The 27,453-nt window shown below is 36.3% G+C and overlaps 1 protein-coding gene across 5 annotated transcripts in view; it reads left to right on the forward strand.

The window, feature by feature from the left end:
• VEZT (vezatin, adherens junctions transmembrane protein) overlaps window positions 1-27,453 on the forward strand; it is a 105,806-nt gene that overhangs the window by 10,808 nt on the left and 67,545 nt on the right. For all 5 annotated transcript variants that reach the window (XM_052000847.1, XM_052000848.1, XM_052000852.1 and 2 more), the window contains exon 2: window positions 23,711-23,845. In XM_052000847.1, the coding sequence (XP_051856807.1) occupies window positions 23,711-23,845 (135 nt within the window). The remainder of the gene's footprint in view (window positions 1-23,710; window positions 23,846-27,453) is intronic.

Raw genomic sequence — 27,453 nt, forward strand, 5'->3', positions numbered from 1 at the left:
ATTTTTTTCATCTTTTCTTGGTTGCTTCTGTACCATAAAGGGAAAAATAGCAGTACTGTATAAGAATTAGCTGAATTTAACTTAGTGCTTCAGTGTTTTATAAAACCAAATAGTATGAATATTCATAAAGTTCTTTATACCTGGGACTTTTCTGTTAGGCATTATTATTATTGGAAGTATTATTTGGAGGGGTGAAATAACTAGCACATTAATACTGTTAGAACTTGAGTTTGGAAAATAGTTGTTGTTTTTTTAATCCCATTAGATTTGAAATGCTTTTCCATTTTTGTGATGACCGTGTTAGCACCCTGGATACCTTAGAATCAGCAGAGTCAGGATAAGCAAAAGTCCTTAGTCTTTATTCTTGGTCTTTAGAGGTAGGATTGAATCGGATGGAAGCAGAATCTCTGGGACCTTCCTTCTTCATCTCCCGCCCAGAGTGACCCTGGCTAATCTTATTCCACCCCCTAGTCCCTCCTACAATTCTCTGTATACACAAATTATTGAGCCAGCATGGGATAGTGGGAAGGGCCATTTTCCAAGTATATGCTTATAGAGTATTGTTCAATCAGTAATTAGCCTTAAGTGCTCGGTTGTCCAGATCTCAGGGCATACACTCAAGAATTTCAGTGCCCTACATCTCTCGCTTTCTTTTGTTTTAGAACACAGGTGGTCAAGCCATCCCTGACTTCTCAGGAAAGGAGATGAAAACACTGAAAAGGAGGTGATTACGCCCCTCCTGACTTCTCAGGAAGGGAGGTGAAAGCACTAAAAAGGAGATGATCACTCCCTCCCTGACATCTCAGGAAGGGAGATGAAAAGCACCAAAGGGAAGTGGGGATTGCTAGCGGGTTTCTGGGCTGAAAGTCTTATTAGAAACAGGATGCACAAACCCATCAGCATGGAGGTATTACACAAGCACATAGCAATAACACACAGGCTATTAGTGATGACTCTCCCCAACGACCAGTGCAGGCTCAGTGTGGTATAACAAACATGAATTATACATGCAGTAGTGATATAACAAACAATATAAATCAACTTGGTATTGTAAAAGATTTCCAGAAGTCCTAGAAAGAGGGTATATAAACAAGTCACACATACGCCTTCTTCAGCAGCCAAGAGATAGTCCAAAACGAATCTCTTGTCCATTGCTTCACTTGTCAGAGAATCCATGATCCCTGCAAGTTTTTGAAGTTCTGCAACAGTCTTTTTATGTGTTAGGGAATCCAATGATTCCAGCAAATTTTGAAGTCTTGCAACAGTCTTATCATTTCTCAGAAAATCTAAAGATTCCTGAGAGCTTTTAAGTCCTACAACAGTCTTATCATGTCTCAGAGAATCCAATGATTCCTCAGGGTTTTCAAGTCCTACAACAATCTTATCATGTCTCAGAGAATCCAATGATTCCTCAGGGTTTTCAAGTCCTACAACAATCTTTTCATGTCTCAGGGATTCCAAGGATTCCTGAGGGTTTTGAAGTCCAACAATTTTTGATGTCCTAACTGCCATGCTCATTCAGTGATGGGCACAGTCAGTAACATAACCACCCGATGTTTCTTGGGTCTTCTCCTTTGTTTCAAGGGTCTGTTCTGTCTCTCTCCGATGGACAAGGCAAATACACTTGTTGGCACCCATCTGATTCCTTCTCCACCTGTAGAGATACAAGCAAACCCTCTCCCTCAAACAGTTAACCTATCTGATGATCCCTTCCATTCACCACTTTCTGGGTCTCTCCATATCACCTGGCGATTATCTAAAGATAGTGGAGCTGCTCACGCTGGACACTGCCCTTCTGGTGGGTTATAACATCTGTCTGCCAGAGCCAGTACATCTTTGTCAAAAATCAAGAAGTTAATAGTATAAAGAGCTAGATTTAGAAGTTCTCTAGGGTTATCTGTGGCTCCCCCTTTCTTTTGTTTTTGGAGGAGCATCTTAATGTCTCTGTTTTTCCTCTCTACTTACTATTGCCTGTCCTTGAGGATTAAAGGGTATGCCAGTGGTGTGTAAAATCTTATACTGTGCACAAAAGTGTGCAAAATGTGTAGAAGTATATGCAGGTCCATTGTCTAGAAGTATATGCAGGTCCATTGTCTGTTTTTATTGCTTGTGACAACACCCACAATTGCAAATGCTTGTATAAGGAATTCAGTGACCACTCGGGCTGTCTCTTTTGCTCCTGGTATTGCAAAAGTGAATCCCACAACATGGATAAAAGACAGACAACCAAAAGATTTATAATAGATCACATTCATTTGCCAAATTTCATTGGGTCTCAAACCACAAGGGTTTTTCTCTGGAGGCAGTGTAAGAGCATGGAAAGGAAGGCAAGCTGTACAGGCTTGGAATTGTTATTCCAAATTATAAACATAAAGCTCAAGCAGTCTGATATTTAAAATGAGATTCTTGGGCTTCTTGAAATAAAAGAGTATTGGCCAATATAGTTGGAAGGCTATCTGCCTTTGAATTACCATCAAAAATAGTACTTGGAAGTCCACTATGAGAGTGACATGCAAGATATAAACCTGATGCTTTCTCACTCACTCTTGAAGTTCCTTAAAGAGCTGATATATATTAGAGGCTACAAACTTTATTTGGGCTGTGGCAATTCTTTGTACCATACCTACTGAATAGGCTGAATCAGATATTATATTTATGCCTCCTGGCTAATAAGTAAGAGCTAGCTAGAATGATTGCATCCAATTCATTCTGCTGAGTGGACTGAAAAGGAGTTCTGACTACTTTCTTTATAGTTAAGTCATGAGAGTATATAGCACAAATATTATGTTTGGATGCATCTGTAAAGATAGTTGGTCCTTTAAGAGGAACTTTAGAAATGTCAATTATGTAATAGTCTGGTTATCTTTAATGGAGACCTGTGTGTAAAATTTGGAGCCGTGGCTAATAAAATTTGCCACTCTGGGATGGTTTCACAGCATACATGAATTTGTGCATTAGTATAAAAGGTGTATACCTTGTCAGGTCTTATCCCAGATAATTGTACTGCTCACTTAATGGCCTTTAATAAAATTCTAGCCACAAGCACTGGGTAAGGAGTAAGGCTTTGTTCTGGTTGTGCTGGAAGGTTCACCCACTCTATCACATTGTCTCCTTGATGAAGGACTGCTGTGGGTGTCTAGTGTAGCAAAAACTGATTATTTCCAAAGGTTTTTGAGTGATACTTTCAATCACATTGGATAAAGCCAGTTCAACTTCTCTCAAAGCCTCTTGAGTTTCTTTTGTAAGCTGGCGTGGTGAGTTTAAAGCACTGTCTTCCCTTAAAATGTCATAAGATGCTTGTAATTGATAGGCAAGCCTAACACTGGACGCATCCATTGGATATCTCCTATTAATTTCTTAAAGTTATTTAAGGTGTTTAGCTTCTCTGTTCTTAAGGAAATTTTTGTACTGCAAGCACCTTACTTGCTTCATATCCTAAATATTGAAAAGGAGCATGTCTTTGAATTTTTTCTGGAGCTATGTTCCTTAGTGTTTCTATGGTTTTTTGTAGACATGCTTCTAACATTTGTTCCTCAGGTGCACATCCCAATATATCATGCATGTAATGTAATAACAACTTTTGGAAATGCTTTTCTTACCGGAGTAAGAGCAGCAGCAACATACATTTGACACATAGTAGGGCTGTTTTTCATTCCCTGTGGCAAAACTGTCCATTCGTATCTTTTATAAGGCTCAGCTAAGTTAAGACTGGGCACTGAAAAGGCAAATCTTTTCATATCCTCCTTATCTAGAGGGATAGAATAGAAACAATCCTTAATGTCTATAACCCAAAGAAGCCATTATCTAGTCAATTGAGTAGGAGATGGAAGCCCAGACTGAAGAGTTCCCATAGTTTCCATCTGTTCACTTACCTTTCTTAAATCAGTCAACATCCTCCATTTTCCAGATTTCTTTCTTACAACAAATACTGGGGAATTCCAAGGACTTAGAGAAGGTTGTATCTTTGGTCAAGTTGCTCCTGTCCTATATCTAATAAGGCCTGAATTTTATCACTAGCTATGGGCCACTGTTATATCCACACTGGTATATCAGTTTTCCATTGGATAGGAATAAGTGAAAGTGTTGGCAGGCCTTCAATAGCAGCCCTGCCTAAAAATCCAAAGTACTCATTTTTAATCCTAATTATTGTAAAATGTCTCTTCCCCACAGATTGATAGGGATTTTTTCAACTATAAAAGGAGTAAAAACTCCTGTTTCACCTTCAGATGTCCATCTCAAAGAGGTAGCACTAACTTCAGCTGCTATTGATCCTCCTACGCCAGAAATGTGGGTGTCTGCCTTAATCTTTGGCCAGTGATTGGGCCAGTTGGGACCTCTAATAATTGTACGATCTGCACCTGTGTCTACCAATCCTTCTAATGGTATTCCATTTATATAGATAGTAAGCATAGGTTGGTTAGCTGCTGTCCAGTCTATTCCTGGATTTTGTTGCTTAGAGTCAGAATCTGGGCATTATCACCAGATTGCCTATTAGCAGTCTGTATCAGTAAACCTGATGCTACTACTTCTCCTGGTTGATAAGTCACACATTGTCTACCTGTATTAGTGACTGGGATATTATCTACAGATTCCCCAGTTTCCCACATCAGTGTATGGATGGACACTGTTTTGTAAGTACACTCAGAGGTAAAATGGTCAAGCCTACTGTGCCTGGAGGCAAGGGATCCATAGGCTGGAGAGGAACAGATTTCACCTCTCCAGGGGATATCTCAGTTGTTCCAGCTGCATACAACTCTATTCTACCCAATTGTAATCCCTTTCTCCCATCAGGTTGCTTCCTGGCTGGTTGATTGTGTAATTCCCTTCTCCCATCAGATGGCTTCCTGGCTGATTGGTCATGTCTGTGTACTGGACTTCTAGGCATTTTCTTGGTGTAGCATCAGCTGCCATCATGCCCCAAATACTGTCTTGGGCCCTGGGGCTGGGCCCCTCATCCCATTTCCCTGAGTCAGTCTACATTCTGAGGCCCAATGAAAGCCTCTGTTGCATTTTGGACATGGGGTATTAGGTCTTGTTTTCCCACCCTGTTTTCTCACTCTGTCTCTATGCCAACATTGAGCTTTCAGATGCCTTATTTTATTTACCACATTGAAAGCATTGCCGAGTCTCTCTGGAAGTCCCTTGCCAAAAGGGACCCTGTCTTCCCATGTTTGAATCTTGGGAAGTCTGCATCATAGCCTGGCTATAAAAGGCATTTGTGCCCACTGTGGCACAGCATCTTATAATCAACTCTAAAGGAGCAACCTTGGGTAATCCTATTATAATTCTTCTACAAACCTCATTAGCATTTTCTTTAGCTAGTTGCCTTATCATAATGTCTGTTACTGCATTTTCAACATTAGTTCATTCGATAGCTGTCTGCAAACATCCCACAAAATCAGCAAAGCATTCATTTGGCCCTTGTGTTATTTTTGTGAAGGCTTCACCCTTGTCGTTTTGATTTGGGAGAGAAGCCCATGCTTTGATAGCAGTAGCAGCAATTTACTCATGTGCTGCCATGGGATAATTAATCTGTACTGAAATTTCTGCATAAGAACCTACCCCTGTTAGTTGGTCATAGGTGATTGGAGGATTAACTCCACTATGACTATTTTGTTGGGCTTGTATCCTATAGTGCTCACTATATTCAGAAAGCCACAACAAGTTTTGTCCAGGTTCTAGCATGTCCTAGCTATAGATTTCCAGTCCCTAAGGATTAAGACTTCATAAGCCAAATTCTGTAATAACATCTTAACATAAGCTGATGTAGCCTCATAAAGAGTGCAACCCTTTTTCAGGTCTTTGAGGATTTCAAAATATCAAAAGGAGTGTATCTTCTACTTTCTTGACCTGAAGAGTTAAATTGTTGAATTACAGGATACATTTCCAGTTTCAAATCACCTAAATTCTGCCCTTCTTCTGTGGCTTTAAGTACTACCTTTTGCAATCTAGTCATAAGAGGGGGTGATTCCTCTTCCCTCCTCCATCCTGGAAGGTGAAGTTGATGGAGGAGTATCAAGAACCAGTTCTGGTTTAGATGGGGTTGAAGCTGCCTTGTGAGAGGGAGAATCACCACACCCTTCATCCTCACTTAACTCCTCATGCTCTCCGATGATATCACTTTTAATCTATTCTTTGTTTTCTTCTTTTTCCTCACACTTCCTCATCTGGCTGTTCTGAAATTTTTTCTTTTTTCTATAACTTGCAGGATTCTTTAAGGCCAATTGTATTGTGTTGTATGTATAGACTGTTTCCTTGGAAACTGAATGAGGACTTTTATCATTGTAGTATTCACATAGTTGATCTCCTACCAGCTTCCAATTATCTAGCTCTATCTCTTCTTCCTTTAAGAACTAAGGGGACGTGCATTCTAACGTACCCAAAAATCTAGAGCTCTGCAACCAAGTTATAATTATGCCTTCTCCCTTGATCAACTTAAGCATGCTTTCTATAGCGCCCCCTCAGAGGGGGGGTAGGTGTGGGGCTGGGGGAGAATCTTTTCCTAATATCTGCCCCATTTCAGCTAGAAAAGGTTACTAGTTTAGCCCTTAACAAAGTAAGTTCCCTGATTGTCTATTAAAATACTCACCCTATTTCCTGGTCCTGAAGAAGGGGACTTCTTCAGTGAAATTAGGGTTCTCAGGCCCCACATTGGGCACCAAATGTGATGACCATGTTAGTACCCTGGATACCTTAGAATCAGCCAGAGCCAGGATAAGCAAAAATCCTTGGCTTTATTCTTGGTCTTTAGAGGTAGGATTGAATTGGATGGAAGCAGAATCTCCAAGACTTTCCTTCTTTGTCTCCCGCCCAGAGTGACCCTGGTTGGTCTCACTCCACCCCCTAGTCCCTCGTACAATTCTCTGTATACACCAATTATCGAGCCAGCACAGGATAGTGGGAAGGGCTGTTTTCCAAGTATATGCTTATAGAATATTGCCCAATCAGTAATTAGCCTTATGTGCTCCGTGTTCTGGACCTCAGTTCATGAACTCAAGCGTTTCAGCCCTCTACACATTTTACCAAATACCCATGGTTTGAGTTAACTCTGAAGCATGTCAGTGACCTATTGAATGGTTTGATAAACATTAAGGGATGATTTCAAATGTATTCTGACCTCATGTGTAAGGGGTCTACTCTCAGTTAGGAATCCCCTACATATTAGAAACCTGAGTATATGCAATTTCTTAGACCATTTAGGAGTCTGAGTCCAGAGTAAAGTATCTCATAAGGAAGCTTCCATTAGCTGGAAGTCACCTAAAGAAATTAATCTATCCTTCTTCTCACTGTCAGAGTTTTTCTTTTAAATAGTATTTTTCCCAATTAGATGTAAAAGTATTTTTAATATTCATTTCTTTAAATAAAATTTTGAGTTTCAAATTTTCACCAGCATTACGTCCTCCCCTAAGATGGCAAGCAGTTTGATACAGGTTATATATGAAAGATCATGTAAAACATTTCCATATTAATCATGTTGTAAAAGAAGAAGAAAAAAAAAGGAAAAACTGAAAAATAATAAAGAAAGCAAAAATAATGTGCTTCCATCTGCACTCAGAGTCCACAGTTCTTTCTCTAGATGTGGATATCATTTTCTGTCATGAGTCCTTTGTAATTATCTTAAATCATTGTATTGCTGAGAAGAGCTAAGTAATTCATAGCTGGTCATCACTCATGTTGCTGTTACAGTGTACAATGTTCTGGTTCTGCTCACTTCAAAGTGATCATTCTAAACCACCACTCTGAATATGCCACATCTGTTTAAACTCCAAGAGCCTCCCATTTAGGATAAAATATAAACTCCTTTGGTATTTAAAGCCCTGCACTACCTGGTTCCAATTTACCATTTTAGGCTTATTAAAAATCTCTCATAGGGTGTTCCAGCTAAATTGGCCTTGCATATGCATGACAAAAGCTCTCTGAGCCCATCCCTAATCTCCTCCTCACCTGCAGCTTCAAATGAATATTCCCAAGCCTCCTTCAGAGTTAGGCTTAAATACCATTCTCCAAAATGAGACCTTTCCTCATTCTTTCTATTGTCACGAATGCCCCCTGGAATAACTATGTGTCTATTATATTATATTTTGTATATGTTTACACATGTTAACTCATGTGTGCATCTCACATAACATACATTCCTACCATATAGTAGGTCTTTAATAAATGTTTGTTATTTGATCTATAAAAGACCAAAAACTCTAAGGCTTTCTGAAAATCCTGTTTGTGTTTAGATGGGATCTCTGCTTGAGAGATCTCAGAAGCAACTCTTTCTTCATACCAGTAGGGTTGTGGGGTAGGATCTCAAAGCTTCATTCTTCTCCAAAGGAGCAAGCATACAAAAGGCTACTTTGTGGACTCAAGGTACTACATCATTTCTTATGCTGGTATGACATCTATTTCAAAAAGCTACATCAGAACTTTCTGATGTTCCACAAAGAACACAAAGCTCTTAATTGAAATATGACAGTTTTAAAATTATATTATCTTACACCCATGATGCAGAGTATACTGCCTGATTCCCATAGGCCAAAACTAAGAGCAGTGAGTGAGTGCTCAATGCAAAGAACCAAGTTTAGATTTGATGGAAAGAAAATTTTCCTAATAAAAATGACATGAACTGTCTCAAAAAATCATAATCTGAAGGAACCTGGAGATATTCAACTAAAGGCTGATCATTTGTTAGGTGTGACATTTCTTGCAGCTGAAATTAGATGACACAGTGGATAAAGTACTGGACCTGGAATCAGGAAAATCCAAGATCAAATGCAACCTCAGAAACTTACTGGCTTTGTGTCTCTGGACAAGTCATCTAAGCTATTTGCCTCGGTTTTCTCATCTGTAAATATGAGCTGGAGAAGGAAATGACAAACCACTCTTTGGGGCCTTACTTGGCTTTTTTTTTTTTTTTTTGCAAAGTCAGACATGACTAAAGCAACTCAACACTAATAGAGTTCCAGCCAAATAACTTGAGTAGCTTCAGGGTAGGGATAACTTTTATATTCTTTTTAGAACTATTAACCCTGAGTCTTACCAGCAACCATATCACAAGAAATTTTCTCTCATCATTTTTGTTTTTGTTATTGTTCATTACGTTGCTTTCTTGACTTTATAATCTATACTTTTACTTTCTGATAGCAAAAGAAGAAAGTAACTAAAGATCTCTCTCCCAGTTAGCCATATAATAAAACTATCAATTTTTGACATATTAATAGGTTACTGTGTATGAGATATTAATCATCATTTCTCATCAAACATTTTACCAGAGGAATTTTAGAATCAAATTGATAGTACCACTTCCCCTACATATTTTTGGTGTGTTCATATTACATATGCTTTTATTAGATGATGATTAATGGCAATACAGACCAGTAGGAAGCAGATAAGATTTGGATCAGAGGACCTGAGTCTGAATCTTGGCTGTGCTTCCTAAGTGATACTAAACAAACTATTTAATGCTTAGAGTTCTTCATTTGCAAAGTAAGGAAGTTGGATTGGACCTCTTCCATTCATAAATCCTGTGGCCCTAAATCTAATGAACGGAGAGGGACAGTATAAGAACAGGAAACAAAAGAACTATTTGTTTATTGTTATTTTCTGGCCATAAATCCATTGAATATATGTTATCTTCATGCTTTTCTGTGACTACGCTATATTTTGGAAGTTTATATTTTGCTTTTAAACCAGTTTTTTTAAAAAAGTCAGTTATTAAAAACCATGATTGCAAAACTCCTATATGAAACATGTTAGCCATCTGGGGCTAGATGACAGACTCAGAGTAGAGACTGACAATATTTTTTGGAGATCATCTGTGCTAGAAATTTAATTGATCATGTATATGCTCAATGAGGATAGGAAAAGAACAGATTTTTGTTACACGAAAAAATTTAAAATTTTAAAAAGTCAGTCATAGATGTGTTTCCTTCCCTGTTCCACTTTATAAATAATAGTATGCAGTATAGGATATATGACAGTCAGAAAAATTAAGTTGCTAGCCAAAAACATTATGAAACTACCTGCTGCTGTTGACAATAGAAGTTTTGAAATAGCATAATCATGGATATGAAGTAATCCTTTAAAAGAAAAAAAAAACACCTTTGCATATTCCCTTATGTAGTCATTTAGTATGTTACAACTGTAGAGATGATGGCCTAATATATCACAAAAGAGCTGTTTGTGGTACTCAAAGGAAAATGCCCTGTAATTATTGTAGTTTCTCTGATTTTAGTTACTATGTTGTCTGTAATTCTAGAGAATTGAGTAGAAATTGTTAAAAAGAGGGAAAAATATGTGTGGACCCCACAGGAGGCAGTGAATTTATTATCTTGAGAAATTGGGCAAAGTAGGAATCAGCTCTCTGTGAATGTTTGATTTTATTTTCTTAATGGACAGAGTTTTACTTGGATCAATTATTATGATCCCTTCTATTTAGAAGATCTGTGATTCTCTGATCAGATTTTTCTTGGCTGAGAAGAAATACAGAAGCCTCTAATTTTAAAATCATAGATCTTAACTAGCAGAAACATTTGAAAATTACCTAGTCTAATCTCATTTTATATACGAGGAAGCTGAAACCCAAACATATTGTGTCTTTTTCAAGATCATCCATAGGAGGGAACTGGAAATCAGCAGAGCTAGGCTTTGAATCTAAGCCCTCTGGTTTTTGTTTCTTCATTTTACCTCACAGTATTTGGATTAAGAATAATATTGTGTGGTGATTATTTTTTAATTTATTAAGATGTATAAAATTCAGTGATTTATAATAATTTCTTAGAAATTAACACCTTGGTTAGAAAAAATGTGAATGATGGTATATTAAGCTCTTTGAGGGTATATTAAGCAAGTTTTGTTTTTATCTTTTTTTGCTGAACTTTATTTTCATTTCCAAATTCCTATAACCTCCCTTTGACTCATTTAAAGGCAAGAAAAATGAAATCTATTATAAATATGTAGTCATGCAAAACAAAATTCATCATTAGCCATGTTTGGGAGGGGGGAAGTTTAAGGCAAGAAAAAGAAGAAAATGCTTCAGACTACACTCTGATTCCATCAGTTCTCTCTTTGGAAATAGATTGTCAGAAATACGTTGGATTGTGTTAGAAGGAGTTAAAGCCTTCAAAACTGACTGTTTTAGCAAAATTGCTATTACTTTACAAAGTATTTTCCTGTCTGCTTTCTTCACCTTGCTAAATCTCCCTAAGTCTCTTCTGAAATCATTCCTTCCATCATTTCTTACAGCACAATAGTGTTCTATCACAATCATATAATCATATATAACTTATTCAGCAATTCTCCAGTTGATGGGCATTCCCTCAGTTTCCAATTCTTTGTCATAGTGAATTTTTGTACATATGGGTCTTTTCTTTGATCTTTTTGGGATGCCTACCTGGTAGCAATATAGCTAGGTCAAAAAGTATACAAAATTTAATAATATTTTGGGCAGAGCTCCAAATTGCTTTCCAAAATGGTCAGACTAGTTCACACCTCTACCAGAAGTGCATTAATGTCCCTGTTTTCCCATAGACCTGCCATTTGTCATTTTCCTTTTCTGTCATTTTAATCAATCTGCTAGGTGTGAGGTGCTACCCTCAGCAGTTGTTTTTATTTGCATTTCTCTAATTATTAGTGATTTAGATTTTTTTTTTCCACATGGCCCTTGATTTGCTTTCATCTTTTTATCCCTAGCTCAATGCTTGGCACATTATAAACACTTAATCCTTGTTGGTTGATTTTAAGGATGTTTCTTAACCTTTAGTGGTCCTGACTCTTATTACAGCAACACACCATTTGTTAGATTTTTATTTGATCGCTTAACCATGCTTCCATTTTTTTTACACATATCTTCTTTTAAAATGTACATTTGTCTGATTTTTATGTATATATTCTGTAAACAATTCTCCCCTTTCTTTCCAATATCAACTTTGATTTGTGCTATTAGAACTTTATAGTTGAGAGCTTTCCATCCCCTTTTGGGCTAGCTTATTTTGTCAAATTTTATTAGACTTGATCCTTTCTCTGAATACTTTGAAACCTTTTCTCCCTAAATCTAGGCTATATCAGATTACTCCCAGTGTTCAGATATATATATATCATGAAGTATATGATGATGTGAAAATTTCTGTCAATTCCATTTATTCTGTATTATTTTAGTCATTGTGAATGCCATTCTTTTGGTTTCTTTTTATTTCATTTTGAATCAGTTCTTATAAATCTTCCCATCTTTTTCTGAATTCTTCATATATATTGTTTCTTATGGTACAATAATAATCTATTATATTTCCATAATATGATTTATTCAGCCTTTCTGTAGTTTATGGGTTTATTTTTGCTCCCACAAAAACTGATGCTTTGAATATTTTAGTATATATAGATCTTTTTTTCTCTCTGACTTCACTTAGACTACAAAGCTGACTTCACAACTTTTGCAAAAAATTTTGTACTTCACAAAACAGAATTTTTGAGTCAGGGAGTTTGAACAATTTAATTGATTTTCTTCCATAATTCCAATTTTTTCCAGAATATTTGGAATAATTCACACTTCTAACAGTGTATTAGTGTACCTCGAGAATTCTTCCACCATCTCTCTTCTGTTTCCATCTTTTGTCATGGTTATTGATAGTCTGTAATTTTTCTTTTAGTCTATTTATTCATATCTTTTCCCTATTTTTCTGTTGAGGAACAGCTCTTATATTTTTTCCTACATAGCTTCTTCTTGTTTTTCCTTCTTTTTCGAAGAGGACCATCACATCAGGAGGCTAATACCATGACATGCAAGCGAATTAATGTGAGGGTAAGCTTTGCAAAGTACTAGCCTCTGTTTTTCCTTCAGAGCCATCTGAGTTCAGATCATAATGACTGGAGATGGTCCTGGATGCAGTGGAAGACCTGGCGTTTTTAAGGTAAGGTCTTTAATTGGTCCCTGTTTGACTGAGGCAACACTCATTCAGTGATTTAAGGCAAGGTTATAATTGAGGCAAAGAATGGCCTCTTTTAACTATACAAAAAAATAGAAAACTTCCATTCTCAGAGGAGAAGACCTTTTGGGGTTTCTGGCCAAAAGAGAAACAGTTACTAATTACATATATTCTGAATCAATCAGGGCTCAATCAATGAGTTGGGTCTTGGTCTGGGACTTATTGTTGACTAGTCATTGAGAGCCAGAATGACAATAGTTTAAAACATGGTTCTTAAGAAAGAAGTCTAATCAGTAAACCCCAAGATATCTTGGGAGGTTTCAACAATCAAAGAAAAAAAATTACATTCCTTTGGGCGGAGCAGGAAGGAAGGAAGGAAAGAAAAGAGTTGCCAAACTGACCAATTCCAGTTGGGTCCCCCAATGAGGCAGCTCTACTCACTAAGATTATCTTCATTCTTGAAGAGGACCATGCCATTGGGGAGGTAATGTCATGACAAGTGAGTTGGATTTAAGTGACTGAGGACTGTGCAAAGTCACCAACCTTACTTTCTCTTCTGGAGCCTCCTGAGGCTATACATAGCTTAAATATCAGACAGCATCATAAATTTCGTGGCAATCTAGGTCAGCTTCCTTGTTTTGCAGAAAAGAAAACAGTCCAGACAAGTGAAGTCACACAAGTGACTGACTGCCACACAGTGGCAGAATTAGTCAGAGAGAAGTATATAGTGCAAAGTGTTTTTTTTTCTCCTAACTCAAAATTTGCCTTCTTGTAATTTGAGCTTTTGTAATTTTATTGATGCAAAATTTTCTTGGTTCTTTGTCATCAAAGTTGTCTGTTTTCTCTTTTATGATAATTTCCATCCTTTGTTTGGTTGAGTATCTCGCCTCTTTATCTATCTCCCAATTGTGAAAATTACCTCTATTTTCCTCTAACTTTCATATAATATTTCCTTTTATATGTGAAGCTCTCATATATTTTGAGTTATGGCATAAGGAGTTATTTTTAACCTAAACCTGCCAAACTGTTTTTTATATTTCCCAGCAGATCTTGTCAGTCAGGAAAGTCCACTGGTGATTATACTCTTAGATCCATGGAATATAAGCCTACTGTGGTCTCTTGTTTCTGGGATTTCTTTATCTTGTTTAGCCCACTAATCTCCTTAAAAAGTTTTAACCAAGGCTCCATTTTTTTAATCATTATTGTTTTCACAATAGAGTTTGAAACCTAGAAATGTTAGGTAGCCTCTTCATTCCCATTCCCCCAATTGTCTCTTATAAGGTTCTAGACCCTTTTTCCTTCAAATGAGTTTTTTTATTATTATTTTTGTAGAATTCTATAAAATAGCCCTTTGATAATTTCTTATAACATTAAACCAGCCTTTCTGAAAGGCTGAGTTTACGGCCTCAACCTGGAGATCAACCTATAGTTTAGGAATCTTGACCCTTGGGTCTATTGCATAGGACCAAGTAGAGAACTTAGAAGGAAATATAACAAGACCTGAAAGTTCTTCTAACAAAAAGAATCAATTTAGAGTTTGGTAATTTATTAATTCTGTTAACCTGCCATTGTAAAGCTGTTCCTTATCAGGAGATCCCTGGTTAAATTCTTTTCTAATTGCTCCTTCAGAGCGAATTTGTTTTATAATTGTATTTATATAACGTTTGGAATATTACTTGGTGGATTGAAGCCTAGATAATTAATATAACTTTGTTGCTTTGTTTTGTTTTGTTTTTTGCTGAGGCAATTGGGGTTAAGTGACTTGCCCAGAGTCACACAGCTAGGAAGTATTAATATTCTTTAAGGCAAATTTGAATTCAGGTCCTCCTGACTTCAGAGCTGGTGCTCTATCCACTGTACCATCTAGCTGCCTTCTTTTTTGCTATTTTAAATATCATTTCTTCCCATCGTCTGTTTTGAGGTACTTATTGTTGTTGTTATATAGAAATGTTGGTTTGTAGATTTATCAAGCAGTGAGTGAGCATTTATTAAATGCTTACCACTTAACAGACATTGTGCTAAGTGCTGGTGATACAAAGAAGTGATGGTTCCTGTTCTCAGAGAGATGACATTTGAACAGGAGGAAGAGACAACATACGTGTGTGTGTGTGTGTGTGTGTGTGTGTGTATTTATTCTCATACTGTCTAAAATTAGGAATAACTTTGCTCTTTGACATTGTTAAGTAATTTTTTTCTCATTGTTATTGGTAGCATTTCAGGAGCTATGACTAGAAATTATAGGAAGAAGAAGCATGATACTCCCAATCCATTTTTCAGTTACTGGGAAAGCTTCTGGTACTTTTTCTATTGCAAATAATTATAGCACTTGTTTTAGATATGATCTTTGTTTAAGAATATGAAAAGGAGCTATTTCATATCTTTTTTAAAAATAAATACTATCTTGTGTCAAATACTTATTCTGGAGCTATTGGTTTGATGATATGTTTTTTTGACAATTGTTTGGGTGTTTGTTTTTTGTTTTTGTTTTTTAATGTGATTCATTTTATTTTCCTAATAGTGAACATCCCTTGTATCCCTAGCATAAATAAAGGTCTTAGTGAATTTTTTTTTATCTTTACTGTAATCTTTTTACCATATTCATTAGTCAGAATTGTCTATAATTCTTTTTCAGCTTCATCTGTTATTAGTTTAGGTATCATGATTGTTGGTCTTAATTTCTGGTTTCATCTGTGTAAGAGGCTTCTTGTAAGGAAGGAATACAGTTTGTACCTGTTCTACATTCTCAATCTTATTGAGGCACTTGGGACACTGAGAGGCTAGATGATTTACTCAGGGCTCACACAACTAATATTGCTACAGATGGGACTTGAATCCAATTTATTCTATTCTCAGGTTGATTCTCTAGCCACAGCTTCATCCTGCCTTTCTGTCAGAATTAAGTCAATGCCATATTTATTTTATTAAAAAAAGTCTAATGGAGTTCCTTCTTTCTCTCAATTATTGTGAATTTTTTAAGGCTAAGTATCATTTATTTAAATATTGATAGAAATCTGTTTCGTAATGTGCTGACAAAACTGAGATTTAAAGGAAATGGATGATTTCCCAAAAAAAGGAAAAAATACTCAAATTTACAAATTGAGATAGAGGGATCTTAATTAGTACAATATCATAAAGAGAGATTTGGCAGCCATTAATAAGCAAAGTAAATTCTCAGATGACAGATTTTTTAAGAATTTTGTCAAACATTGGTGGGGAGAAAAACTATGTGAAGAAAATTAACCTAACTTCTCTAAAAGTCTGTTCAGGTCTTAATTTTCTTTTTATTCATTCTTTTGTTAGATTTGTTCAACTGTAAATGTGGAGGCCATGAAGACCAGCCCCCTCATTTTACAGATAAGACTGTGACTTGGAGGGGGAAAGGGACCTCCCTGGATTCAAACCAAAGCCTTCCTGACTCCAAATCCAGTTTTTTATCCTACCTGCTACTTCTGGGTTCCTTAAGCTCTGAACTAAGGTCTTGACAAAGTGAATTTTGATTATGCTTTTTTTGAAATTTGAAAATTACAGTAAATTTTATCCTAGCATCTTATATTCATTTGGTTATAAGTTGTCAATTTTTAAAAATTACTGTACCCACTGAATTTGGGAGTTTTATTTTCTTAAAGTTCTACTATTTGCTTTTATTTTATGAAAGAATTTAATCTACCTATCTTTGATGTCATGATTGTATAATTTTTTACTTTCCTTCCTTGTTATTTATTTTTCACTTTTTTTCTTCTTCTAAGTCAGCATTTGGTCCCAGTGATTAGGTTTGCTTGCTTTAACATGATCCCTGAACTCTCCATAGAGAACTCCCTTCTTCCCTTCTGTTTACCTGTCTTATTCCAAGTTTTTTGATTTTACTTAAATCATCAAAAATTAGCCAACATGTATATAGTATGTACTGTGTTCCAGGCAATATACTAATAATAAGTCTTTTTAGTCATTACCATATTTGATCTTCACAACAACTCTGGGAACTAGGTGCTATTATTATCCCCATTTTACAGATAAGGAAACCGTTAGCCTCTTTTTATATCTCTTCTTCTCCATTCCCCCTCCTTTCTTCATTCATTCCAGATAAGTATGCAGGTTCAAACTCCCTACCTTCCTTTTCTTTTAACTTGGTTGTAACCCTCTTTTCCAAGAAATATTCATTTCTTTCTTCTTCCTCTTTTAGAGCACTACCTTCAAAAGGTAGCAGTGACAAGAATATCACCTGCATTACAAAACGGGGCCTCAGCCTCTTTAGCCGTGCTCTGTAGGTTTCTTCTGTTGGCATCATTCAAGTGTATACTTGACATATCTTCAGAGATTATACACCATATTCTAACTCCATGCCTTAGGAAGACAAGAGAAGTTCCAATTACTTATTAATAAGTGGCTGCCTCTGGAACCTCTAGCAAGTTGCTATCAAACACGCTGCTCATCTCTTCTGACGGTTCTCTAATGATAGGCCCTTCTGGATCCAGTCCTTCATTCCCTCCACCCCAGAAGGCAAAGCCTCAGACTAGATACTTAGCTCCAAGTGTTCAGTGGGCCTTTCCCTCTCCCAAGTGTCAGATTTGTCAGGATCCCAGGCCACCTCTTCAGATTCTTTTTTCTTGTGTTTACCTTGAAGCTATCCTATCATTCTTTCAAGGAACTGTTCATTTTTCCTGATAAACTGGAGATAGGAGTAGCAATCTTATACAGCCTTCTAGCTTCTCAAAAGAAAGCACCCAGCCTGTCCTTGGGAGGTATGCAATGATAACCTGGCATTCACTGGCTTTAACCATGTATATTAGCTGGAAGTGAGATTCTCAATATTCTGTCATTATTATTGGCAGTTCTTATACTGGATTTTCATGGCTAACTGCCCTGGTCACCTGCCATATCTCTGCAATGTGGGTGACTCAGTCAATGGAGTTTCTGAGTAAGGTTTTATTTATTCACAGGCTTCCTGCCTTTTTTTCTTAGAAAAGCTTATTACTATGAGGTTGCATAAATACCTTTGTCAATTAGTAACTTCCTGCAAAAGCTCTAATGTGTACAGAAGCTGTCCACAGCTGTTGTCTGTGAGGGGCCCTCAAGCAGAATCCAATTACTTGTCAGCTTTTCCTATCCTTTCTTTGCTCTCCCAACTAATCAGGTTTTAGACATCACCTGTCTTGCTGCTTTTCTTTATAATAAGCCAAAATCTGGTCCTCTGCACATTTCACCTGTTACTCCTGAAAAGATCAAATCTAATCCTTTTTGGAAGTGATGGACCATCAGATACATGAACAAAGCTCTTTTATTCCCTTTAAATCTTTTCTTTTCTAAGCTGAATATCCCCAATTCCCCATCCAGTCCTATATGATATGATTGGATCCTCTTAAACCTTTTGATTGTTCTTCCTAGGATGCATTCTGGTTTGTCAATATCCTTTTTTAATTAAAAAAAAAAAACTTTATAAATCCTCACAGAATGAAATTTTCCTTGTAACAAAAGAAGTTAAGCAAAAACACTCAGGACAGTGTCTGACAATGTATACATCTACAGCATTCTGCTACATAGAACATATGTGTTATCTGTTCTCTGGGATCATGACTATTTTATAGTTTCTCAGGATTTGGCTTCCTTTCAGTGATCTTTTTACTCATCATAGCCCATGGTAAAATGTGGCACCAGGACTGAACAAGCAGACCACATATGGTCAGATTGTGACAAGTGTCCCATTTCATCCTGTAATGAAGCCAGGGGCTTGTGCCAACAACTAGCTATCAGGTGTACCTCCCAATACTAAAGGATGCTCTGGAGTATCAGCCATATTCCTAAGGCTGCTTTCTGCCTCTGCCAGCCACTGTGACTCATTGCATCAGCTTTCCCTCTGTGAGTGCTAGATTTCCAGGGATCTAGTGTCAGCCAGTCAAAGAAGAATTTATTAAAGGATTCTAGTGCCTGGACATGTGCTAAGTCAGTGATCCTCAAAGTGAAGTCCAAAGAATTGTTGGGGTCTTTGAAACCCTTTCAGAGGGTCTACAAATTCAAAATCATTTTTTATTTCTAATATAGTAAATAGCTATAAATATAACCCATGTGAACAAAAACTCTTTGAACAGATCCTCAATAGTTTTAACAACATGAAGATACTGAGAACAAAAGTTTGAGGACCACTGTGCTAAGCACTAGGAATAAAGACAACTTAAAAAAAAAAAAAAGAAGAAGCTGAAAAGTGAAGATAGGTTAGAGGATTGAAGAATATAATAAAAGTTCCATAGAAGATGAGTCCACAGAGAAACCTGGAGAGGCACAAAAACATATTTAGCCTGGACTTCCATTTAATTAACCAATCAGAAGAAAAAGTCACTCCATTTTTCAGTTTTCTGGCTCACAGTGCTGCTTTCTACTTAGGAAAAACCTTGCCTTTTTATGTGAAGGGAAAGAAAATATTAATTTGTAAGATGTATCCTATTAGAACACATGATCCATGGTCTCCAGGTCCAAATACCCCCCTCTCACTCACACTCCCCATTTGCAGCAGGTAAATCACAAACCCTGGGCTGTGAGAATATGTTCAGAGTTCAGCTCAAATTTCTCATTCCCCATCTTGGAAGGAAAAAGAGGAAGAAGCCACTCATAGCCACAGGATCCCCTGGCTAATCTGGACATTTGAGGTTTGGCCTAGATTCTATATCATTGTGCTTTCCCAATGACTTCTGCTTACCGTTGGAAGATGTTACCCCACAGAGGCACTCATATGCCCACTTTTTAGTTCCTTCTCTACCAAATGCAACATCAAGTCTTTTTTAAAAAATTCATCTGATGTGTTTATTGTCTAACACAAAGGTGTTACTCAAATAGGAACTGTTTATAAAAGAATCCTAGTGCCTGATCATGTTAAACATTTCCCAATTATGTTTAAATCTGCTTTTGCCTTCACTGAAGTTTTGCAGACCGCTGATCTGGACCATGCTGATGATCTAAGCCATATCTTTCCATCTCCTGACCCACTACACTAGCCTAAAATACGCTATCAAAAGTTTGGCTAAAATTTAGGTAAATTATATCCACAGCATTCCCCTCATACAGTAGTTTAATAATTCCATCAAAAAGGAAAATGAAGTTGGTTTATCCTGATCTGTTCTTGATGAAGCCATGTTGGCTTTAAATACAAATTTTTGAGACTTGTCACTGAAGGCCCTCTTCACCCTGACTGCAATCCAAGCTCCCTTTTGAGCCTTAGTTCTTTATTTATACTTCTTATATTATATCACATAGTTCTTTTTGTATAGTTGACTCCTTCAAATCTGTTCATTTTATCCTAATCCCATCCCACTTTTTCCTATTGTGTTCCCTTTTCTTTATTGTTCTCCTTCCATCTGTCAGCATTTATTAAGCCACTAGGGATACTGAAAGCAACAAAAGACAGTCCTTTGCTCCCAGATTTCTCCTTCTAGTCCCAATCTAGTGTCATTTCCTCCAGGACAGCTAGCTTGATTTCACTCACTACCTCTCACTCCTCCAGAGATAGTTCCACCTTCCTTAAATCTCTCTGCTTTTATTCACTTAATCACTTTCTGATTTGTATTATGCCTTTTTGTTCCATGAATTATTTTCCCCTACTTGAGTGTAAAATTCCTAAAAGATAGGAATTGTATTAATTTTCTCTCTTTGCCACATCAGTATTTAACATAACTCATACATAGGAATTTAATAAATATTTGTTAATTAAAATGTGAACTTTTCTTTGTTCTAGGAATTAAAGTTTGTGGAAGAATGAATATTTACCATAAAAAATGTATGAAATAAGTACTATCAAATTGCTGGAGCCAGCAATTTAACTTTACTAATTTAATGGTTAATGTCTTGTGTTCTGAAACTGGGGTGGAAAGGACTTATTCATCCTTTTCTGCTACTTTTTTCCAAGAAGACTCTCAGTAAAGCTTTACTATTTGCAGAATTACCATTTCATCAAGTTGGACTACTAAATTAGACACAAATAAAAAAGAAGAAAGGCTTTTGACTACTAAATGATTGCTCCAAGTATGCCTTTCTCTATGTAGTCATAAGTTACATATAAATTACATTTTTATACTTTGAATCACTTTTGAATGTGTACTTAGGGATGTTGATTTTTAAAAGAATGCAACCTTCAACAGTATTTAATAATATTAGGTACCTACTACTAGTAGAGAATTATGATGAGTATTTGTATTGATAGAGCTTTTTAAAGAGACAGTTTGTACTCTCATAAAGTTAAGTCTAATCAATGTAGAGGTAACAAACAGGTGTTGTGCACAATATTACAGAAGTGTATAAGTATTAGGTGAGATTAGAGGATATGAGGGACAATCAGAGGTGGTTTTCTGGAGGAGCTGGCATTGGAAGTAAACTTTAGGAACAGATTGGAATTTAGTAAATAAGAGGGGAGGAGAAGGATGTTGTAGGCATAACAGAAAACCTGAACAAGGACTAGGAGAATAAAAATGGGTGATGGGTATTTAGGCCCCCAGAGACCCATCTAATTTGGCTGTGGTGTAGAGTGTGCGGGAAGGGGGAAAAGGAGGCTAGAAGTTATGGGAGATAAAGTGCTAGGAAATGCCAAGCAGAGAGAAGAGTTAGAACTTTTCTCCAGAGGAAATGGAATCTTTTTTAATTGATGTGGCAATCTGTGCATAATAAAGATTAGTCTTTCATCAATAAGAAGGATGAATAGAAAAGGAAAGCAAAGAGCCAGTTGAGGGGATGGTGCAGGAGGAAGGGTAGAAGGAATCCAGCTTCTTGGGTAGAAAAAGTGAGGGACTGAAGCTTTTAATCATTCTATGTTTACAGTATACTGCTGGAGGAGTGATTTAGATGGAGTTTGAAGTGGAAGAGATGAACTACTTAGGTGGTTTCTATCTCCTTTTGTTGGCTAGTGACTTTTTTTTTAAGTCCACAAAGAGTAGAATTGCAGATGTTAAAATTGTTTTGATAAATAAACCTTGGAGTCAAAATATAATTTGGTAGAATTGGAAAAAGCCCCATCAGCCAAAAGAAATACAAGAAACCTCATACACAGCATGTGGGAACTTCTCAGGAAATCCTTGTGGCTCACTATTCCTGTAAATTTCAGTTGAGAGAAAACATACATAATACCAACAATAGTATCGAAAATGACAAAAACAACCCATCTGAATGATGAATTAACCAAGTACCTTCAAGTGCGTTAAGATTGCCCCGTTGGGTAAAATAACTTTTTAGGGGAAAAAAAAAAAACAAGCCATGCCCAACAAGAAATCCAAAACTTTGCAGAAGCAGCACTTTAAGAAAATTATTTTTGCCAATCCTAGCCAAAAAAAAAAAAGTGACCGAGGTTCTCAAATGAATTTGGAAGCCCAAGGAGTGAGTGGTTTCTGAGTTAAATGGAGCATCCAGATTTTATCCTCTAAGAAAGAGATACTAAAGCAGCTTAGAACTATCCACTTTCCAAAATTTCCAAGTCAAATTCAGTAGACTAAGTAATAGCACCATTGTTCTTGACTTAGATTTACAAAGGAAAGTCCAGTGTGTAGGCAGTTCAGGTGCCAAGATTTCAGTAAGATGTTTTCACTAATAGCTTTTCTTCTCTCACCACCTAATTGTACCAGATGCTTTACAACCCTAAAAGCTACATTCAGTAGTGTACTGACCAGGCTTTGTATCCAAGAGAAGGGAGAATGACTTGAATAGGAAAAGATTAGGCTTTTAGAATGCTCTATGACTTATGACTGCCTCTGATAAAAAGAGAGTCTGTAAGTAGCAGATGCTAGTCTGATGTGAAATGGAGTTCACTGAGGAAAAGAATTGTCAGTTTTGATCAGGTAGCCTGCTGTGGTTTAGTTAGTAGCAGCTCCAAAAGTAACTTAACTTTGGACCATGTCTGAAGGACAAATATCCGCGTGCGTGCACATACACACACACAAAAACACGTGTATCATGTACATTATGCATATATAATCATATACACAATATTAAACATAAAGTATATATGTGTCTATACATATATACATATGTGTATATAAACAAATACATATGTATGGATATGTATACATACATATACTATTTTGTACAGTCTTTTTAAACCCAAGATAATACATGTCCTTATTTGATGTATTGTTAGAACCAAAATCTTGGAAGCAAAGGGCATATAATATCTTTAGGGACTTCAGGCCTTTAATTAGAAAGAATAGCCTACTGCTAATGTATATGTTCTCTTTAGGATTCCAGAATCATTCTTTAATGCAATATCAAAAAGAGTGGCTCCTTTTCAATTGTCCTAAAGCCTTATTTATGCATGATATTTTTTGAAAGCAGAGAATTCTTTATAGAAAAAGGCTTTTCTCTAAAGGGAGAGCTTGGGTATGTGAGAACAAATAGCAGAGTTGCGTGGAATATAATGTTCCACAGTTGACAAAGCAGTCATCTCATTTGATCCTTATAAAGCTTTGGGACAGTTGATGTCATGATTACTCTTTCCAGACTCATATAGACAGTATCCAAACTAAGGAAATGTCAATGTGCACAAGGTCCCCCAACATTCAGTATAGTGAGGATTCCTTGCACCTGATGTAATGCTGCTTCTGAAGCTGGACCCTAAAATTCTTTTTCACTCAGATAAAGCCAATCTTTGTTTTTGGCATGTTTTCTCCATTTTACTTTTCAGGTAACATTTACTTAATGATTTCATCCTTAACCATTTGTGGCCAACAGCTGAAGATTGCAGTTATATTGATTTTCATACATTCTCAGTCTTTTCTGAGAAATAACAAAACCCTTGGAATATACTTTAATGCCACTTCTCTTTTAATCTCTTTCAGAATTCTCCACTTTACCAGTACTTGCAAGATTTGGGACAGACTGACTTTGAAATATGTTCTTCCGTGTCACCAAAAGCAGAACAATGTACCTCCGAGGAGGAACAGCAAGAGAATTCTACCAAGATGCCATCAAATGTGAGCACCTGCATGCTAATAAGAACTAACATTAACTGAAGAATCACTCCACTGGGTTTTTTCAAAAAAATCAATTTACGTTAATAAGAACTTTTTTTTTACTATTATTATTCCTTCTAGGCCCTAACCTCCACTACATCTCACCTCCCATGAAAAACACCAAAAAACTTGAGGATTTGATTCTAATCATTTATTTAGACTCCCAGATACTGTTATTTCATCAGAATCTAATATTAAAGTGATGAAATGAGGCTACATATACTTTAAATATTGAGCTTCCTTAACCAGTTATCCTTCAAAGAGATAAACTGGCAGGAGGTCTAGATTGAGGAGGTAGGCCTAGATCTGCACAAGCCACATGCACGGATGGAAAGTATGATGATAGATGTGATAAGTGAAGAAAAGCTGAGAATACTCTTCTTTTGTTCTTTTTCCAACCCTTGTTTGTTACAGGACTGTAACTATATTCCAAGGATTAACCTTTGGTTCCCTGGGACCAAATAGTCTTAGAGATGGGAGATTACAAAAACCCAGCAAGAATTCTAGCTACTGCTAAGAGTACTGTTTTGTAGAATTGGAGCTAATGAGAATGATGAACACTGGAGGTTTAATGCACATATGTGGTAAAAAAAAAAAATTTGGTGATAGCCAAGGACTTTCTGGATGGGAACAAGGATTAGTACATGCTTCATAGAGGAGTTGAAGTAGAAATTATCACCTTTGTCTCAGTTTCTTCTGGGGCTTCCATTTCTCTGAGCTAGCCAGCAATAATGTAGAGCCCATTCTAGAAAGAGGTCTAGAGTAAGCAGCATTTGTATCTCTCTGTCCCTATTTTGTTTAAAAATATGAATATTCTTAAGGCCCATATCTTATCTGATTTCCTTAATTATTCACTAAAACTTCAGTGAGAAAGCATCCAAAACAAACTCAAACTATTACATATGTTTTGCCTAATTTTTTGTCACCTTTGCTATGTGTCTAGGACTGCCAGCTACTGCTATTTAGAATGGTTCTGTTTTAGCTTTTGTTCTTATAGTTAATCATTTAAATGAGAGTTTTCTCCATCATCATAGATCACCAAATTGCTGCAGCCAGCCTTCTGCTACTCATTCTCTTCACCCTTAGCTGACCTTCATAATAAATAATCATCAACTAGGCCAGATTTAATCCCAACAAATATTGAAGATATAGCCTTTAAAATTCCAGGATCACCTCCATGGCATCAGAGTTGCAGTAGAACTTACTAGATATTTAAAATTATTGTTTATGAATATTTATTTCTTGAGCACCAAATATGTAATGGGACTTTATGTTGAAGTAAGATTTAGACAATCTTTATTTTATACTATAAACACCCATGTAGATGTTAAAGAGCACAGCATGGTTTGCAATTGTTGATGGATCATTGATTCAACAAACTTTTATTTAGCATTTACCACATGCACAAGACTATACAGGGTGTCTTAGATGGAAGGAGGATTAAATAAGGTCCTTGCCCACTCCATGTAAATAGATGGAATAATGAAATACCATTATGAATGGTAAACATTTATAATACAAAATAAGCTTAATTGTAGAAAAGAAATACAAGTTGCCGAAAGAATTCAGGTGGAAAAGTATTTGAGAAACAGAATATGTGAGAAAGGTAGTATCAGGGAAAGCTTCTAGCGTTTGGGCTGGTTCTTGTCCAGATTAAAGATTATATCAGTGAAGACATCTCAATACATGAGATTATAACAGTGACTATTAGATAGGAATATGAATGAACATGGGAGATAGGATGAATAGTAGGAATACATGGAACGTATTCACGGAACAGTGAATGATCCAAAGTGGTAGGGGATAAAGCTGAAAGCACATGTTGGTATCACCTTGTAAAGGACCTTAATTTGTGTTTTACTTGCTAAGCCACAAGGAAACTTGGAAGGCTTTTTGAGCAGTAGAGTCACATGAACAGATTTCTATGTAAAGAAGATTAATCTGATAGAGCAGGGAAATTCTTGCAGAAATCCAAGCAAGAACTCATGAAAGTTAAAGTAGGTAAGTCAGAATAGAAAGCAAAGGGGTCTATATAAGAGAGGTTGCAGAGAAGGCCCAGTGAAACAAGAGAGTAATTGGAGGAGAGTGGGGTGAGAAAGGAAAAGTCAAAGATGACCACATGATCATAAGCTTGATTGACCAGGAGAAGGACTGTTAATAGAATAAATGAAAGGGGGGAGGGGGAGATGATTGTTTTAGCTGTGAACATGTTGACATTGAAGTATTGAATTGCAACTGTTCTTCAAAAGCTATTCAGTTGTATATATGCAATTACCTAGCAATACCACCACTAGCTCCACATCCCAAAGACATAAGAGAGCATCACCCATATGTACAAAAACATTTCTAGCAGCTCTTTTTGTAGTAGGAAGAAATTGAAAATTAAGGTGATGGTATCCATTGAAGTATGACTGAATAACTTGTGATATATGATTATAATGGAATATTATTATGCTACAAGAAATGATGACGGGAATAGTTTCAGAAGAACCTGGGAAGACTTGTATGAACTCATGCAAAGTGAAATGATTAGAACCAGAAGAATAATTTATATAATAAGAGCAATGCTGTAAGAATCATCAGTTCTGAAGATTTAAGTAATTGATTCACACAGTTTCAAAAGACTAAACATACCATCCACCTCCAAAAAGAGAACCAATGGACTTGGAATGCAGGTTGAAGCATATTTTTTTCTATTTTCTTTCTGTCCTTTTTTTTTTTTTTGGGGGGGGGGGAGGGAGGTGGGGTGGGGCAAGGAATAAGAGAGTATGGCTAATAAGAAAATGTGTTTTGTATGATTATTTGTATTTGAGATTTTTTTCTATTTTTCTTGCATCCTCAGCATAGTGAGAAGAGAGAGAAAATGAAAATAAAAGTAAATTTTTAAAATTTTTCTGAGAAATTGAAATAATGACAAGATATTTAATATATAAAACAGTTGAACATATAGTTTCAAACTTCTACTTACTCTTATAGTTATAGATAGTTGAAAGAAAAAAAAAGACACTATCAGAATCTGTCAGAGAAACAGCTCTGGGATTGTTAATCCTTTTTGGATCGTGGGCCTTGGACAGTGAAGCCTTTGAATCTCTTTTGAGAAGACTGTTTTTAAATGCAGAAAATAAAATACATAGAAATACAAAGGAGACTAATTATGTGAGAAGACAATATCAAAATATTTAAAATCAAGTTCACAAGATTAAAAACCTCTGATTTAAGAGAGAAGGAAATTACCAGTAAAATCTGATGTTATGGAAGCAAAAGTCATAGAAGGTATCAAAAATAGGATTTCATTGGTAGTGTCAGATGCTTCATAGAGTTATCAAGAAATAACTTGGGGAGGGAATTAATGAAAAAAAAAATCAAACGAAGGTGGCCTAGCTGTACCAGATCTAAAATTATATTATAAAGCAGCAGTTACCAAAACCATTTGGTATTGGCTAAAAAATAGACTAGTTGATCAGTGGAATAGTTAGGTTCAAAGGACAATAAACAGTCAATAACTTTAATACTGTAGTGTTTGACAAACCCAAAGACCCCAGTTTGGGGATAAGAACTCACTGTTTGAC

The sequence above is a fragment of the Antechinus flavipes genome, chromosome 5 (genome assembly GCF_016432865.1).
Source record: "Antechinus flavipes isolate AdamAnt ecotype Samford, QLD, Australia chromosome 5, AdamAnt_v2, whole genome shotgun sequence".
Classification (NCBI taxonomy): domain Eukaryota; kingdom Metazoa; phylum Chordata; class Mammalia; order Dasyuromorphia; family Dasyuridae; genus Antechinus; species Antechinus flavipes.